The sequence below is a fragment of the Triturus cristatus genome, chromosome 1_1 (assembly GCF_964204655.1).
Source record: "Triturus cristatus chromosome 1_1, aTriCri1.1, whole genome shotgun sequence".
NCBI classification, from domain to species: Eukaryota; Metazoa; Chordata; class Amphibia; order Caudata; family Salamandridae; genus Triturus; species Triturus cristatus.
In genome coordinates this window covers 58,363,711-58,382,808 of record NC_140579.1, presented here as the reverse complement: position 1 = coordinate 58,382,808, position 19,098 = coordinate 58,363,711, and the positions used below count along the sequence as shown (strand labels likewise).

Below are 19,098 nucleotides of genomic sequence, written 5' to 3'. Positions count from 1 at the left end.
CTTTGCTCAGTAGCTGGAAGAATGTTTACTTAAGCTGCTAGACAGGAATGCATCGGCTAAGGAGTGAAGCAGATAATTCGAAGGTGAAATACAGTTCTTGGCAGAGAATAGGCTGATGTCAGGCTTCGTGAGCCGCGCAGAGAATGAGACAAAGTTCATGGTCACAGATGCAGGCTCAGACTGGAGCTTTCAGAGGCAGAAGGCAAGAGGAGTTTGATGACAGAATCAGGGCCTACTTGCCTGGACTGTAAAATGGCATAAGTGAACCATATAAAGCCGGTGGCCTTTCATATTTAGGAATGGAATATCCGGCCTATTCATGGCGGATCTGACAGAGGACATGTTGACGGTGGACGCACATGTGTTTGCGTCTTCATAACTGGAACTGGAGGGAACATACATGTACTTGTGACATGCACATAGAACCGTTGGGGTCCAAGATAGGGGACATAACTGACCAGGAAAATCCACATTTCCACATTCCCTCCTTGTCCCCTACTTGCCCGTTAAGAGATATCAATCTTCATCAATCCATTGATCTGTTCATGTAGCATCATTTGTTCTTCTTTCTTCTTCCGTGATCTTGAATGAAATCTTGGTGGTGGAATACACGATGTGGTACACAAACCACAAATCGCTGGTCCACATTGTAGACATAGACAGCAACTGAATAGTATGAGAAGGCCAATACCTAGGAAGGATAAAACTCTCCATCCCCAGGCTGATATCACATTCCAAAACCAACCGGACCAAGTCCAAGTGCCTGGGTTCTGGTGTATCTGGTTTACAATCTTATGAAGGCGAGTGATGGCTTTATATACAGATGGCGAATTTTCTGGTATGAATACGCAGCAGCTTGATCCGATGACCCTACAAGCTCCGCCCCTATCAGCCAAGATGACGTCAAGGACAAGACGATTTTGAAGCACAACAATCCGCATAGCAGACTGCTCTTCCGTTAAATTGCCTAAGGCGGAAATAGTCTCATTCACTACTGCTTCAAGGGTTCTAGTTAATCTACGTATCAGTTTACTATTAGTAACAGTACCTATATAGGGAAAGATACCTTTATTAAAATCTACATACTTGTCCCATGCCGTCTCAGTGTAATCGACAATGGGGAGATCTCTCCGCTCTCTGTTGTGTACTAAATGAATATTTCTGTAATAATCAGGAGGAGCTAGGAAAACAGGTGGCAAAAGGAATGCAATGTAGCAGGTACCATCCCAATCTAGAGGTAGACGCATATATGCAGTCTGACCACATATAAAGTAGGAGTGGCGAGAAGCTCTAAATGAAGATTTGCCTTGATCACTGAATTCTACTATAGTAGTGCATTTACTATGGCCCATATGTATGGAACCAACCTTTCTTACACACAATTCACCCTTCGCTGGGAATACTGACATGGTGGGTAAGACTAGTTCAACTTCGGATACGACATTTAGAATCATGAGATTAGGTGTAAAATTACCTAATCCATATACTTCATTTTCTAGATCAGTTCCTGTTCTTTTGGGGCGACCCTCCTTGTCAGGGTAGCAGACCTTGAGTAAAACTAGGTTCAGGTTTCCCCATACCCAATGATCTTGGTAAACTGCTGTGTCTGAGTCTATGGAATTAATTAAACTAAACCATGCTCCACAGGAGCCATTATGTGTGAATGGATGTGGAAAGAAAGGCAGGACTCCTTCATAATTCTGATAGGGAGGGAGTCGGCCACACACCCAACAATTGGTGGCATTACTAGTCTGATGGGAATGATGTAACATACTAATGAAAGTGTTATTGCGCAGCGCAAGTCTATAAGACAATTCATGCGGAGGTAAGTCACTAAAAGAATGTTCAGCAGTAACATTATAAACATGTCTAGAAATAGGGTAATATATGTGCAACAATATACTTGTAATAATTATTAAAAGACTCAATAAAAACAGAATTAATAATGTCACTATGCAGTGGCTACGCAGTGATTTACAATACGCCTGTCGTTTCAACATTTTCCGGGTATTTTCTCTACTCAGGTCCAAGGGATACATGTCAGAGACAATTCAACCGCTTCACCTTGGAGAGGACTTAAACAATCAAATTGCTCGACTTGTTGGGCCTAAGCTTTAGTTTGTAGTTTTCAGAGTTATTTTGTTCAACAAAAGGGAGTTTTGAATCAGTCTGTGAGGGAGTGCAGGGCACAATGTCTATATCCGAGGATAGTCCATGAAATTTCTTGATATGACTTGAATGAATCCAGCCCTTGCGGCCCTCGATCTTCACGGCTGTCCTTGTGGTGAGCAGAACCAACTTGGGTGTCTTCCACCTGGGCTCCAGCTGAGTCTTCCGGTCGAAATTTCTCACAAATACAAAATCACCCGGAACAACGTCATGGGGTTTCACCTCAGTGTTGTCGGGAAAGGCTGCAGCTACCTGTGAACGACAAGATTGTAGTGCAGACATCAAGGAAGCCAAGTAATCTGTCAGCATATTACAGTCAATATCAGTTATTTTGCGTGGTATAGGCGTCCCCCACATATTCGGTGGTCTACCGAAGATCACTTCATAAGGGGATAGCCCTGTTCGAGAGTGTGCTACCATTCTCATGTAAAAGAGTGCAACGGGTAACGCTACTACCCAGTCGACACCTTTCTCTCTGCATATTTTGGACATTCTGATTTTCAGTATCTGGTTATGTCTTTCTACGAGACCTGCTGCCTCGGGGTGTCGGACACAGTGGAATTTCCACTGATAACCTAACAGAAGTGAAACGTGTTTCATTAATTCGGATGAGAACGGCTGGCCGTTATCTGAGTGAACAACACGTGGTAAACCGTATCGTGGGAAAAATTCTCGAACCAACTGTTTGGCAGTAGTCGGGGCAGTGTAATCTGAAACCGGGTATGCCTCTGTCCAACGGGACAGAGCGCAGACAACTACAAGAACATATTTGAATCCTCGACATCGTTCCATCTGGATATAGTCCATCTGGAGTACTTCAAAAGGATGATGAGGAGGATGAAATCCACCCTGTTCCACGGGAACGCTTTTTCCTGGGTTAAACTGACAACAGATCATACAGGTACGGACCTTTTGTTTGGCTGCTGTTCGTAAATGCTTATTGAACCAAATGTGTTGAATGCTGTCTAGCATAGCTTTTTCTCCTAGATGTGCTGGACTATGTATAGTGTTAATTATAACTTGGACCATTGAATCAGGAAGGAACCACACAGACTTTTCCTTCATCATCCATCCTTGGTCCGTTTGGATCCCTCCTAATTCAGTCCATTTCTTTATTTCGTCTGGTGTAGCATGTGTCTGTATGTCAATTACGTCAAGAGTAGGATCTTTAACTGTCATACAATGTGTCGGTGTCGGGACTATTGTCTTTGTCATGTCGGGGGTTTGAGTTTGAGCAGTCTGTTTAGCTGTTCTGTCGGCTAGATCGTTGCCTTGGGAAATGATATCAATAACCTTCGTATGAGCCTTACATTTCATAATTGATATTGCAGTGGGTAGATGTATTGCATCTAATAAGGCATGAATGAGGGGTCCGTGCTGAATGTGGGCACCGTGGGAAGTTAAATAACCTCTCTCTCGCCACAGCACGCCGAAGTCATGTACAACTCCGAATGCATAACGTGAGTCAGTGTATATGTTGACTTTTTTATTCGTGGCTTGAATACAGGCTTGTGTCAGAGCGATGAGCTCTGCGGCTTGAGCTGACAAAGTATTTATACGATTAGTTTCAATGACTTCAGTATCTGTTGTGACTGCGTAAGCGGCCACTAACTCTCCTGTACTTGTTCTCATACATGAACCATCTACATACAATGTCAGGTCTGGATCTGACAATGGGACATCGGTTAAGTCTTGTCTGGGTTTCGTCGTTATCGTAATAACTTCAATACAATCATGAGCTAGTGGGTCTGTTCCGATTACAGGTAAAAGTGTGGCAGGATTCAATGTGTTACAGCGTCTGATTTCTATATGTGGCTGAAACAATGTAAGTTCGTACCCTGTAAGTCGTGCTATAGTCAAGTGTTGTGTTTGCGTTCTATTCACAAGAACCTCTACTGCATGTGGTACTTGAACTGTCAATGGATGTCCTAACACTATGGCATCGCTTTGTCTGATTGCTAAAGCTGTCGCTGCCACTGATTTCAGGCATGCAGGCAAAGCCTGAGCTACGGGATCTAATGTACTAGAAAAATAAGCACATGGTTTGTGTGCTCCTGCTTGTTCCTGTGTGAGTACTGACAAGGCAGTACCTTCGCGTTCTGTAACAAAGAGTGTAAACTGTTTTCTGTAACATGGCGTTGCTAAAACAGGTGCTTGACATAAAGCTTTCTTTAGGTTTTCAAAAGCTTGTGTGTGTTCCTGAGTCCAAGGGAGAACAGTCGGTGTGGCTGCCTCCTGTGTGGTTAACTGAATGAGTGGTTTTGCTAGAAATGCGTACTGAGGGATCCACTGCCTGCAATATGACGTGAGGCCTATGAAAGCTCGTACTTCATTTTGTGTCTTGGGTATTGGCATGTTAGCTATTAACTGAATGCGGTCGGGTGTAAGCTGCCTTCCCTCCTTGGACAGCGAGTGTCCAAGATAAACAACTCGCTGGACACAGAATTGCAGCTTAGAAGGAGACACCTTGTGCCCCTTTTCGGCTAGAAATTGTAAAACTGTCAGTGATGCTTTTTCACATTCCGGTTCGCTTCTCGCGGTGATCAGCAGATCATCGACGTATTGAAGCAAGGCAGTGTTAACTGGCATGTGGATACTGTCAAGTTCTCGTTTCAGTGCTTGGCTATAGATGCTGGGGCTTTCTGTAAATCCTTGAGGTGCGCGTGAGAATTTAAAGCTGCGCCCATTTAAACTGAATCCGAACAAATATTGACTTTCCGGATCTATTGGGACGCTGAAAAAGGCATTCTTGAGATCAATTACAGTAAAGAATGTTGCTTCGGAATCAATAGCTGTCAATAATGACGAGATATCTGGGACCACAGGAAATTGTGGCACAATGCATTTGTTTAACTCGCGCAGGTCAATAACCAATCGATATACTGGCGGGGCTGTAGGATCTGTTCGTTTAAGAACCGGAATTATCGGTGAATTACATACATTGGAGTCTGTTTCTACAACTACTCCTTGGGCAATTAGCTCGTCAATGATTTGTAGTAAAGCCACTACAGCATCTGGTGGTAACTTGTATTGTCGCATTCGTGGTAGCACCACTCCTGCCTTTAGTGTGACTCGATATGGTGTAATATTCATGCAACCAACATCAGTAGGGCCTTGTGCCCATAGATGTGTAGGTAAAGTCTGTAGTCGGGGATCCATGTCTCTAGACACATAGTGACCTTTAAAATCACGTAAAAACAACCTTACTCCTTCCGGGGAACAACATATTATGGCTCCTAGGGCTTTCAGAGTTTTTATTCCTAGCAAGTTTTCTGGACACGATTTAGTAAGCAATAAATCTGTAGTTCGGGTCAGAGGTCCTATCGTAAGTGGAAGAGGCTGTGATACTTCATTAACAATAGGTTTTCCTGAAAAACCAAGGGAAATATTCTGAGAGCCTGAGAGGGGTGCCCCTGGAACTTCACTACGTTTTATAGTTGTTCGACTTGCCCCTGTATCGAGTAAAAATTTTCTATCTTGACCTAATAATTCACTATGTACATAAGGTCCTTCTCGATCTACAGGAATCTCGATAAGGGGTAAGTCAACTTCCCTCTCTAGGCTAGTTCATGCGTAACGCTGATACTCAGGATATTCATACTGTGCAGTCTGATACATTTGTCGTGTTGTGGTCTGTGTGGCAGCAGCAGGCAACGGTGGTGCAGCTGGCACAAACTGTATTGGCTGTTGTGCGGCTGGCATGGCCTGGGCATGCTGCATAGCTCCTTGTTCATTCTGATCTTGTCTGAGTGGCCGTGATCTTTCTTGTGTTTTACCTATGGCGATATTATGTTTTAAAACTGGACAATCGTGTACGTAATGACCTGGCTTTTTACAATAATTGCATGTCCCTTTCACAGGTCCTGCTGAATCGGAATGTGTCATACCCTTTTTATGTCCTTCAGCTGGAACTGTCTGGGGAAACTAGCATTTTCATTTTTGTGTCTTTCATGCGTCTGTGTTCATGTTCTTGTTCCTCTCTAATTCTATTGTGATGGTACTGTAACATTTGTAACATTTGTGATGGAGTGTTACCTTGCCAGGTACTCTCGAATTTTAATACTCTATTCTTTACTGGGGGCAGGGCATTTTCTACTAATTTTGTTACAAACAGATGCGGATATGATTCGCTACTTGCTTTTATGCCACTATTTATACCAAAACATTTCTCGAATCGGGCATAGTAATCACTAGTGTCTTCATCTTGTTTCTGTTTACAGGCTGAAATTGTACCCCAATCTTCCTTTTTCGTAGTTAATAAACGTGGCAGTACCTGTACTAATAGACCTGGTAGTGCTTTAGTTTTGTCCCCAAGCCCCGAACCTGGACCTCGGGCCCTTTCTTCTGCTTCTAATGCTGACCATTCTATCTTTTGGTCTCCTACCTCCCACTCTTTTTCCTTGAGTTTCTCATAAATGCCAGCAGGCATCAACACCTTTAATATTGTCATAATGTCGGGATAGGTATACTCTCCCATGAGTAACATGTCTTTAATTTCTCGGTGAAAACCCGCTGGATCTTTGTCATGACTGGGTACCACTTTCTTCATTTGTAACAGTTCTATTTTTGATATGGGCGTATATACGAATACGCGCCTAAACTCGTTGTCCTCGCCTTTTATTGGGTGCACTTCTCGTAAGGGATTCTGTCTATCCATGTGATACGTTGTTCTTTCCTTGCCGGGCAATGAGACATGCTCTGAGCATACGAAAAGAATATACTGCTTTCTTGATACTAGAATTTCTTTAATTAATTCAGTACCTGGACCTCTCCATTTATTCATAAGCAATTCAGTCAATATGTCAGGTAAGGGACCAGGGTCCGAATGCTGACTCCGATATAGTATAATGAGTTGTTGAATCATATAAATCCCAGCTAACCTCTGTTCATCTGGGGTGAGATTCAAAAATGTGCGTGCTACTGTATCATCACTATATTTTCCGGGACTGTCCACCCAATGGACAGCTGCCCTGGCTAAATCTTGTTCATCCATAGAATCGAGAAAATGATAACCCCTTCGTTCTCGGAGTAGTTTGTCGGCGGTTTGGAACGAATGCTCGTTAGACCTTATATTAATTATAGGTATTTGGAAATTCTTGTTATTATCTGGACATATCGGACGTATTGAGTCAGTATGACATCTAGTCTGATTTCTATTACAAGATCTTCCTCTACCTACATAGGCTATGGTGTCCGATTGTCCCGCGGGCGGTCCTGACCCTTCTTCCTCGCTTTGTTCGAACTCGTCTGCCTCTAATCTCTCTTCGTGTAGGCGTTCTATTTCTTTACGGATCTTTCGGCACATGGCTATTATACAATTTTGCTTATCGTGTCTCCCTTCTGATATATTCTGGCTCCATCTTGTAAGAATTTGCATTGCATCCGGGTCTACCCCCGGTCGGTCTTGATTTCTGATCACACAGTTTATGAGGAAACGTAACAGTTCCCCCTGTATCTCTACTTTCTGGTATTCCATAGCTCTGTTAATACATTCTGGATCTCGCCCTGTTTGGACAAAATGGTATATATTATCTAGATGCGCAGTCATTCCTGGTAATTTCGCTAAATACACTGCGGCTCGTCTGATACGCAATGATGCCAGGATCATTTCGTCCTCTTTACCGGGCACCGGGTCATATCTACAATCTATAAGAAGTTCCTTAAGCGCACGGTCACTTACGAATTTGGGTGTACGTGAATGCGCTGACTCTTGAAAAATAAGTTTATTTATTCTAGGTGGCGTAGAAAAAATATTGGTAGCACCCCCCGTGGCCCCATCTGGGGCGTCTGGGGTGAAAGGATTCGTCGAACGTGACACAGCAACTATAGGTGTGGACACAGCTATAGAAGTAGCTGTAGGAACGGATGCAGAAACAGATGTGCTTGCCGGAACTTGTGACTCGATTTGTTGCTGTAGGGATACGGGTGCTGGATCTTGGCGCTGGACCTCCCTGGTATGCGGTCTATGTGGGGCGGAATTAGCATACTCGGGAGCTACGTCATCTAAATATGAGGAAAGAAAAACATCTTCTGCGGTTCTAGGATGCCCCTTAGGATGTACCTTAATTGGGAATAATGGGGGTGGCAAGTCTTTCGGTATCTCTGGAGTAGCCTTAGGTAATCCTTCGGCTAGAAGGGGATACATACCATTCGTGAGGGCATTTCTTTGTCTATCTACTTGTTCTGATTTCACTCGGATACCTTCCTCAATTAATAGATTTTCTCGAACTTTATTTGAACTTTCTTTACTCTTCTCTTCCTGTCTACGTGCTTTTTCTGTACGTCTATGAGATTCTTTACGCCATAACTCAACGGCGTCTTTCTGTGACTGTCTGACTTTCCTTTTCCATAACTCTTCCTCGACTTTCATGATGCATTCTGCATCCCAGGTCCCCGCTGCGGGCCACCTCTGACTTTCTGGCAATCCCTTGGTGTAGTCTACCCATAAATCAAGAAATAATATAGCATCTAAGCCATGTTTGTGATACATGAAGTGCCCTGGAGTATCCCTAGGAGGAATAGGGACGGCTTCTTCAAGTACCCCTTTTCTAGTAGTGATCTGTCTTAATTTCGAAAAGAGCGGCATATTGACAACTGATCCGATACTTAATCTTGAACACCCTTAATACAAAAGCACACTAATGAACAACCATTCATACCACAATATGCAGGACGTTTAACACATTAAACATTAAACATTAAGCATTTTTAACCTTTAAAATAAACAACAATGATGATCGTCTGCATAACTAATCACCAAGTATAATTCTTTGACAATAACTAGATACTTCGGAATACTTGATATACTGCTAAACAGTACAGATACACTGCTAAAACAGTGCAGACCGGATTTGTGTACCCAAACCCGTCTTGACCGGCACAACCTATGTGCACGTCAGAAATGCCTCCCCAGTAATGGTACTCACCGGGTAGCTTCGGAAACGGAAGGCCTCGGTAACTTGAACTTGAACCGGACTGGACTCGACTCGACTCGTCGGAAACTGGGCTTGACTTCGAACTGGTGGGTCTCTGTATACCTCGGATCTTGCTCTCTCAGCTAGGCTCTGGTCGGGATACTTCGCACTTCTCACCGCCTCGTCTGGGTGTTGATCGCAGTCTCAGTCGCCCCCGCTTGACCGGAGGGAGATACAGGAAATCCTGCTGGTACGCGTTATTGTCCGTCCAGCTGTGGCAGGAGACCGGGCCTGCAACTCACCGCCGGCGCGTGAGATGAGAAAGTGTCCCTGTTCGGGCGCCATCATGTGGTAAATAAAATTCCTTTACCGGGACTGAATTTGATACAGAATCATAATAAAATAGCTCAGTAAAATGAGAGGCAGAATCTGTGATATTAGAGGTTCGGAATGGGCTTTATTCCAATGATCGATTATAATCGGATGCTCCAAGTTCCATCACCACGGGGGTTCAGGAAGTGAAGTACATACTTTATTGACAAGAAGTAATTTTTATAGTACATACATTACAATGAAGCGAATGCAGTAGGCGTAACAAATGATAAGGAAATTGACGTTTTACCTGCGTAACCGAAAATGGATGTAATAAGGAGTAAAAAGGAACATAATTGGTTATGATGTCATACATAGGTGGATCTATAAGATAATACTTGGCATAGATGCGCGCGCAGCAGCATGACGTGTAATTGACGTGTAACTAGGGGGTGAAGGGGACTTGACATTTAGCTCTACATGTGGAGACGAAAAGTCTGGGGGGTCAAGTCAACCTAATCCCAAATCATATCTAACGTCCTATGTTTAAAGAACTATGTTATCCAAAAAAGAAGGACCCTCGGACAGAATCTATTCTATACTGACTGTGCGTGCGTGTACAAGCGTCTAAGTGTCTACACTGAATGCGAGGGGGTAGGAATATTCCCTAGTAACAGGGCTATGAATTACTTGCATGAGGACAGAGAGGCCGAGCCTTTGCTCAGTAGCTGGAAGAATGTTTACTTAAGCTGCTAGACAGGAATGCATCGGCTAAGGAGTGAAGCAGATAATTCGAAGGTGAAATACAGTTCTTGGCAGAGAATAGGCTGATGTCAGGCTTCGTGAGCCGCGCAGAGAATGAGACAAAGTTCATGGTCACAGATGCAGGCTCAGACTGGAGCTTTCAGAGGCAGAAGGCAAGAGGAGTTTGATGACAGAATCAGGGCCTACTTGCCTGGACTGTAAAATGGCATAAGTGAACCATATAAAGCCGGTGGCCTTTCATATTTAGGAATGGAATATCCGGCCTATTCATGGCGGATCTGACAGAGGACATGTTGACGGTGGACGCACATGTGTTTGCGTCTTCATAACTGGAACTGGAGGGAACATACATGTACTTGTGACATGCACATAGAACCGTTGGGGTCCAAGATAGGGGACATAACTGACCAGGAAAATCCACATTTCCACACTTCCTGTTTCTTTTCTCCCTTCCTTCTCTTCAATTGTCCTCATAGGATATAATCCTTCTGTCATACTAGCATCTCGCCATCTCCTCATTCGATCATGATGGGTTTCACGATCATATTTCCTCCCAAACATATGCCTATAGTTGCCTCCAGACCTCTGTTTTTCTCGCTCATGTACTTCATCTTCCCATTCCACCAACGCCTCAAACTGTGTTGGCCTTGGTCTTGGGTCAAGACACAACATCTTCTCCCGTAAATTTCTCAACACGGCCATATTAAATGAACCATGTTCCGGGAATGCTAAGACACCATCTTCCTTAGTATACCTAGCCCAGTTCTCCAACCATATACAGGTATGATACCCATATCTCGCAACCATGAAGGATGCAGGCGTTTTCGTCGGAGGTAACAATTCACCCTCTCTTGATTTAATGTCTTTATCCTTGTCGAACCATCTTTTTATTTTACTGAACAAGGATTTCTTTTTTTTCTCCTCTTGGTAATACATTTTAGCGTTTACCAAAACTTTCTAATCCCTTCCGTATCACAACTGTACAATACGATATTTTGTCCAATAACAGCGCGACTCACACCAACGCACCAATCCTGGAGCGTCTACGTCACTCTGTATTCCTTCCAATCCCTGTGCGGCTCACACCAATGCACCAATCCCAGCGCTACCCAATCAGAGCGCGGTCTGTATGACGTCAGCAGCCGCTGACTGCAGCTTTCTGCTCTGTCTCCTGTCACTCGTCTACCCCTCCTTTACAAAACTTTTCAGTAGACTTCGTTTCAACTTCTACAAAATCTATTAGTTACAACATATAAACATCTCCATTGTCTGCTTCGCTAACCACAGAATAGTAAAGAAAATTCACACAAAATCCCGCTTCTCTCTAGAACAGCACTTACCTCTGCTCCACTACGGAATTAATACTCTCGTTGACACAGTAGCACATCCCTCTACTCTGCCCTTCTAACATGCATTCATTAACTGGTTCCTCTAGGACTGCTCCAAAGAGTCTTACAATCAATTAAATGCTCATACATTCACGCACTTTCATACCAGAAAGTGTAGTACATACATACAGAATCCTGCCTTTCCCGAGAACAGCATACAGTCTGCCCCACTACAGAATTATAACACACGTTAACCAAGCAGTGTATACCTCTGCCCAGTCCTTCAAACAAGCTCAGAGAATACCTATTACTTCTCCAGCAGTAAGCTTTAACGGCAAACCTTACGGATCCCTGGACTTAAGACCAGAGTTTCACAGATAACCTTCGCTACCATACGCACTCCTTTTCTACCAGAATTGTATCCCTAATAGTAACACACAACGATGTCACTAATTCCGAACCCAAACAATGTGACGCGCAACTTCGATTGTCACACGTTTTCCTCTTCCTGCATACGTACAGGATCAACAATCCCGTTTTTCCCGAGAGCAGCATACACTTCCCTCTGCCCTACTACGGAACTGCCACCAGCTCCCAAGTTCCAGAAGCACTACATAAAACTCAATACGACGACTCCAACATATAGTATTAGTACATATACCAACATTAATCAATAATCAATAATTCAAAAGCCAATGTACAAGCAATCTAATCAGATCAAGACAATAATCAAAACCATTACTCTGCTACCAGGAAATTGCTGCAGATCAGGGCATACAAATTCTCCCTACTTCCACGGATAGAGTAATTTCACAGATACACGCACATGCACTCATCATACGCTTGGGCCCATTTCACTAACACACGCACGATTACTCTATCAGCACTGGACATGAGAGAAACTCCTGAAACACCCTGTATCTACAGTAAGGTCAATGCGATCAGATTGTCATTGTCCTGAGTCATGATTTAAACCGCAATAATCACATTAGAGTATACAATAAACGACAAGAAATAACCACCGACACTGTAATTCAATTATTGGTATTTTATCTAAAATTAGTTCAAATATAAGTCAATCAATATGAAAATCATTATTCTCATAGTTACCTATTCTAGCTAAATGTCATAAATGGGTCAGGACAGGTCTCTCAGTAAAGTCTCCCGAGTTGCCGTCCTCACAGCATCGATCCTCACCAACGCAGGTTTGGGAAGAAGTGGCCTCAAAAATCCCGAATGCAATGACACAGACCCTCTCTAGACTAGTATTTTTATAATAAAACTTACAAAATGATAGCAACAAATAAGTTCTGAATATCCGTTGAGCCGCTGAGCAGAGCGAGCAGGAAAGGATGTAGCATCGCAACATTTGTAAAAAACCTCCGCTCAGAAAAATCACAAAAATAAAAAAGACGGAAGAAGGAAACTCGAGTTTTGCAAAAGATACTTTCATGAATACATTTCCTCGGAACCATAGCGAAGCCACCGCTGTAATCACAAAGTTCATTGTGGCTTTCTTTCCCTCCAAGGACAGTTGGAAGCTTGCCTGGAGCCGCTGTCATCATGGAAACTTTCAAAACTCCAGCAGAGGCCATGATCAGGTGACTTTCAACCATATTCAGCAAGGCCTTCTGACTTATTCACATTCACTCGAGTGCAGGCTGTAAACGGCAGCCATCTTGTTTTAGGCCAAAACGGACCATCTTAATTGAAAGAAACACAAACCACGTTACTACATCATCGCAATGATTTAACAGTGTTAATTCCCACTAATACCCTTATGTGTATGTAATTAACTAGCCATCTGCAACATAAATAAGCATTAGTACACGTTATTATTTAAAAGCATCAACACAAAACAAATAGCACACTTATATTAAATAACTGCACATATTATTAAGCAACATATATGCATTCCCACGTGTAGTTTTCTCTTGTTAATAATATTGGGTAGTTAAAGTTTCCCACAAAACCAATAATTATCGATTATAGATTAATAATTTTAGTTATGACTTATAGACCAAACCGGAGCTTAAAACTCGATAAATTTTCAACAGAAAACCCTGCTCCAGCAATAACACACAGGCTACTGCGCTAAGCTACAGTGTGACATACCTCACCTCATAACACACAAGCTCCAGCTCTAAGCTACAGTGTGACATACCTCACCTGGTAACACACAGGCTCCTGCTCTAAGCTATAGTGTGACGCACCTCACCTGATAACACACCGGCTCCTGCTCTAAGCCACAGAGTGGCATACCTCACCTGATAACACACAGGCTCCTGCTGTAAGGTAGTGTGACATACCTCACCTGATAACACACAGGCTCCTGCTCTAAGCCACAGTGTGACAAACCTCACCTGATAACACACAGGCTCCTGCTCTAGGTCACAGTGTGACAAACCTCACCTGATAACACACAGGCTCCTGCTCTAGGTCACAGTGTGACAAACCTCACCTGATAACACACAGGCTCCTAGCTACAGTGTGACATACCTCACCTGATAACACACAGGCCCCTGCTCTAAGCCACAGTGTGACATACCTCACCTGGTAACACACAGGCTCCTGCTCTAAGCTATAGTGTGACGCACCTCACCTGATAACACACCGGCTCCTGCTCTAAGCCACAGAGTGGCATACCTCACCTGATAACACACAGGCTCCTGCTGTAAGGTACAGTGTGACATACCTCACCTGATAACACACAGGCTCCTGCTCTAAGCCACAGTGTGACAAACCTCACCTGATAACACACAGGCTCCTGCTCTAGGTCACAGTGTGACAAACCTCACCTGATAACACACAGGCTCCTAGCTACAGTGTGACATACCTCACCTGATAACACACAGGCTCCTGCTCTAAGCCACAGTGTGACATACCTCACCTGATAACACACAGGCTCCTAGCTACAGTGTGACGCACCTCACCTGATAACACACAGGCTCCTGCTCTAAGCCACAGTGTCACATACCTCACCTGATAACACACAGGCCCCTGCTCTAAGCTACAGTGTCACATACCTCACCTGATAACACACAGGCTCCTAGCTACAGTGTGACAAACCTCACCTGACAACACACAGGCTCCGAGCTACAGTGTGACATACCTCACCTGATAACACACAGGCTCCTGCTCTAAGCCAAAGTGTGACAAACCTCACCTGATAACACACAGGCTCCTGCTCTAGGTCACAGTGTGACATACCTCACCTGATAACACACAGGCTCCTGCTCTAGGTCACAGTGTGACAAACCTCACCTGATAACACACAGGCTCCTAGCTACAGTGGGACATACCTCACCTGATAACACACAGGCCCCTGCTCTCAGCTACAGTGTGACATACCTCACCTGATAACACACAGGCTCCAGCTCTAAGACACAGTGTGACATACCTCACCTGACAACACACAGGCTCCGAGCTACAGTGTGACATACCTCACCTGATAACACACAGGCTCCTGCTCTAAGCTACAGTGTGACGCACCTCACCTGATAACACACAGGTTCCTGCTCTAAGCCACAGAGTGACATACCTCACCTGATAACACACAGGCTCTTATCTTAGGATTGGACAAGATTTCTAACCAAACTCCTCACCCATCTTCTATAGGAATTGCTGAATTACCTGCAGAAATCGGTGCAGTACATTAATTTATCTGGTAGTTCTCTATTCAAGAACAGAATACATATAATATTTTTATGATTTTGAACGTGAAATAACCACACCAGTGATTCCTCCTCACTCTGTATGAGAGCCTTAGTAGGACACACCCTGTGCGTCTCCTTCTGAGCGAACATTTCCAGTGTCCTGGCAGGACAGGGGCAGCCTGCACACCACCTACATCCTCTCTTTTATCCCAAGGGCTCAAACTTCCTGCCCCCCCTCATTTAAATTATATTGTGCTAGTCACATCCACTCACACTTGACTTCAGCCAGTCTCCACTCAGCCTGTCGCTGGGTCGTTGACTGTCTCTGCCTGTGGTGGGTTCGCTTCCTTGCACTTTCTTTATGGATCTAACTTCTCTGCAGCCTCACAAATTCTGACCTTTCCACAGTTTGTGAGGTGTCTGAGGACAGGGGGAGGGCAGGAGTGGGAGAAGGATGTAAGACAGTAAAAGTGAAGGTAGTAAGAGGCTGCAGTTCAGAAATTGGCAGAAGCATGCTAGTGTTCTGATTTTTTAAAGTAGCTACTAACCCCTCGCCCCCCCCCCCCCCCTTCCGAACTTTTTAATATCTAACCAGCTTTTGTGTCTTTGCTTATGACAGGACAAGTTAAGAACTGAGAAGAATAAAATTGAATCTGGGTTTGAAAAACTGCGGCAACTCCTGAAAGAACACGAGCAAACACTTTGTGAAAAACTGGAGGAGATGGAGAAGACAATCACCATGGTTGAAAATGCAAATATCACCAAACTGTCCAATCAAATCACCTCTCTCAACGCCCTGATAACAGTAATAGAGAAGAAGTGTGAGGAGCCAGCGTGGGAACTCCTGAAGGTGAGATATCAATCAATCAATCAATCTACTTGGATCTGTAGAGCACAGCTAATCACCCGTGAGGGTATCCGAGCACTTGTCTTTCGCTGGGATCAGTTGAAAAGCCAGGTCTCGATTCCTTTTCTTAATTCAGGGAGAGAGGATCATGTTCGGAGGTGCAGGGGAGGTCGTTCCAGGACTCTGCAGTGAGGTAGGAGAGGGAACATCCTCCACTGTTGCTTCGGTGGATGTGGAGAGTGTGAGTGAGGGCGAGGGAGGTGAAGGGCAGGTGTCTGGAGGGTTGGTGGAAGTTCAGGCGTTGGTTGATGTATGCTGGTCCTTGGTCGTGGACGGCCTTATAGGCGTCGGTCAACATCTTGAATTGGCATCTTTTCTGGATGGAGAGCCAGTGAAGGTTCCTGAGTTGGGGGTGATATGGTTCCTCCTGGGGAGGTCCAGGATGAGTCTGGCAGGTGAGTTCTGTATCGTCTGGAATCCATTCAGGAGTTGGATGATGAGTCCTGCATAGAACGCGTTGCCGTAGTCCAGCCAGCTGGTGACTTGAACTTGAGTGACAGCTTACCTGGTGTTGATGGGGAGCCTTCTGAAGATCTTTTGGAGCATGTGGAGGGTGGGGTGAGGAATCAGATGGAGGAAACTGCATTGATATGATCTGGTGAGTTTGCTGTCCAGGATGATGATGAGGTTGTGTGTGCGGTCTGTCGGTGTGGGTGTGCGTCTGAGTTAGGAGGGCCATCAGGTGTCGTTCCACAGGGAGGTGTTATTCCCAGAAAATCAGCACTTCTGTCTTATCCATGTTGAGCTTCAGGCAGTTGCTCTTCATCCAGTCGGTGACGCTCGTGATGCAGCTGTGGGAGATGGCCCTGGTGGTGGAAGGGTTTTCTCTGAGCGAGAGGATGGGCATCGTCTGTGTAGGATATGAAGTTGAGGCCGTGGGTTCTGACGATGTCGGCCAAAGGCGTCATGTATGTGTTCAACAGGGTGGGGCTGATTGAGCAGCCTTGAAGGACGCTGCAGATTATGCTCTTGGGTTCCGAAGCGGAGGGTGGTTGGCAGATCTTTTGGGTTCGTCCTGTGAGGAAGGATGTGATCCATTTGAGGGTGTCTCCCTGGATCCGGATGTGGTGGATTCTTTTGATGAGTGTGTGGTGAGATACGGTGTTGAACGCTGCTGAGAGGTTGAGAGGGATCACGGCCGCTGTCTCCCCACGGTTGAGGAGGCACCTACTGTCATCGGTGGTCAGGGCAGTCTCTGTGCTGTGGTGGGCGTGGAAGCCAGTTTGGGAGGTGTCCAGCAGATTGTTGGTCTCCAGGTGCTCGGTGAGTTGGTGATTGATCCCCTTCTCACGGACTTTGGCTGGGAAGGGGAGCAGAGAGAAGGGGCGGTAGTTCTTGAGTTTGCTGGGGTCGGCGGAGGGTATCTTGAGGAGCGGTCTGACCTCTGCATGTTTCCATTGATCTGTAAAGGTGGCTGTGTTGATGAATGCGTTGAGAATAGAGGTGGTGGGGGCAGGGGTCCGTGGGTGCTCCAGAGTGGATGGAGTTCATGGTGGCTGTGCTGCTCTGTGTGGTGAGCAGTTTCCATGTGGTGAGCGGATGGTTGGGTGTGGCATCAGTTGACATGAGGAGGCTGTAGAGGTTGTTGTTAATGCAACACCCCAGGCAATTCCAGTGACCGTAATTAACATGGAAATGAAGGAGCAAATTGTGAAAAAAGCTGAGCCAGCATCTTAGAGAATTGAAAAGAAAACTAATTCCTCCTTTTCTAAGAAGTTTGAAAATATTTCTGTTCTAAAACAGTTACTTTTTTCCTGAGACAGATGACCACTTACGTTTGCGTTCACCGATCTTGATCGGCAGTCAGGCATCGTATCTCTGGACCTCGTTCAGTGTTTACAACTGTGAACCCCGTGTGCGCTGTAGTTGCTATAGTGATTCACAACAAATGACTACACCTCGATGACCACTCTCGAGGACCAGCATTTGTGATATAATACTCTGTGACATCACAGCTTTTGGGAAGAGCTGAACATAAGACTTTCATAGTAATTCATGGCCATCAAAGATGTAAATGGTGTTTTAGGTTCGATATGATTCAGAATGTTTCAAAGAAAAATATCTTTCTAGTAAACATTGACTTTTTTTAAACCTAAAAAACATATTGTTTCTTATTTACATGTTTCTCTAAAATTCTACGCCATTTATCTCCATCGGTGCTTTGTGGGTCTCGACACTGGTCAAAGAGACTCCTGGCACAGTGACCCGGGTTTCTTACTAGTATTTGTCCTAGTTTTTTTAGATGTAGATGAAAATTCAAGAGCTCTATCTCTGGAGCTGGCTTCAGGGAGTTCTGACATTTTATTCATTGGCACAGACTGGTCAGGTTAAAGTCTGTGTCACTCAATCTTGGCAGGAAAAGAGAGTGGAGCTGGGTGTGCCATGACAGAGGAATCTGGGACAAAGGCTCAGAAGAGAGGCCTTCCCTCCCGGCTGCTGCACAGAACTGCATTAACTCTTCTGGGGATGAAGAATGCAGGAAGTGACCAGCGAATGTCCTTCAGAGCATCATTTGTCTCCCTCATTCCTTCTGTTCACAAAAGTCTGGTCCACTTCAAAGACCTCAGGAAGGTTTCCACAATCTACCTCCCTATCTGGCAGGTCCCTCCATCCTCCATCATATGTACAATTCACACACAGGGGATCCAAAATGGACTCCTGTCCCCATACATTAAATAACAATAGACGCACTCCGTGCTCCCCCAAAACCCCATATGTAGTACACGTGTAACATCCACTCTCTCCGTTACTGTCTAGGCGCTATTGATTTCAGCATGTAGCTAAACTGTAACAAAGATTTTAGTGTACGAGATGCCATTAGGATGAATCACATCACTGCAGAGGTCCAAATACCTATATTCAAAGCGTGACAAACAGAGTGTTAATGGGTAGAAACCAACTCTCGCTGTGCTCTCAGTGTGTGTGATTTCATTTGTAGGTGTTGTAAAATGTTTGCTCTACGGGTGGAAATCATTCATGATGGTTAATATTATGTGAAGTTCTCCGTGTGCTCGGCCATGTGACACAGATTAGAATATAACGGACAA

The 19,098-nt window shown here is 44.6% G+C and overlaps 1 protein-coding gene across 1 annotated transcript in view; it reads left to right on the top strand.

Moving 5' to 3' along the window:
• Positions 1-19,098, top strand: part of LOC146869388 (E3 ubiquitin-protein ligase TRIM39-like) — a 96,081-nt gene that overhangs the window by 54,354 nt on the left and 22,629 nt on the right. Inside the window, exon 3 of the mRNA XM_085599704.1 lies at positions 15,764-15,994. Within this exon, the coding sequence (XP_085455830.1) occupies positions 15,764-15,994 (231 nt within the window). The remainder of the gene's footprint in view (positions 1-15,763; positions 15,995-19,098) is intronic.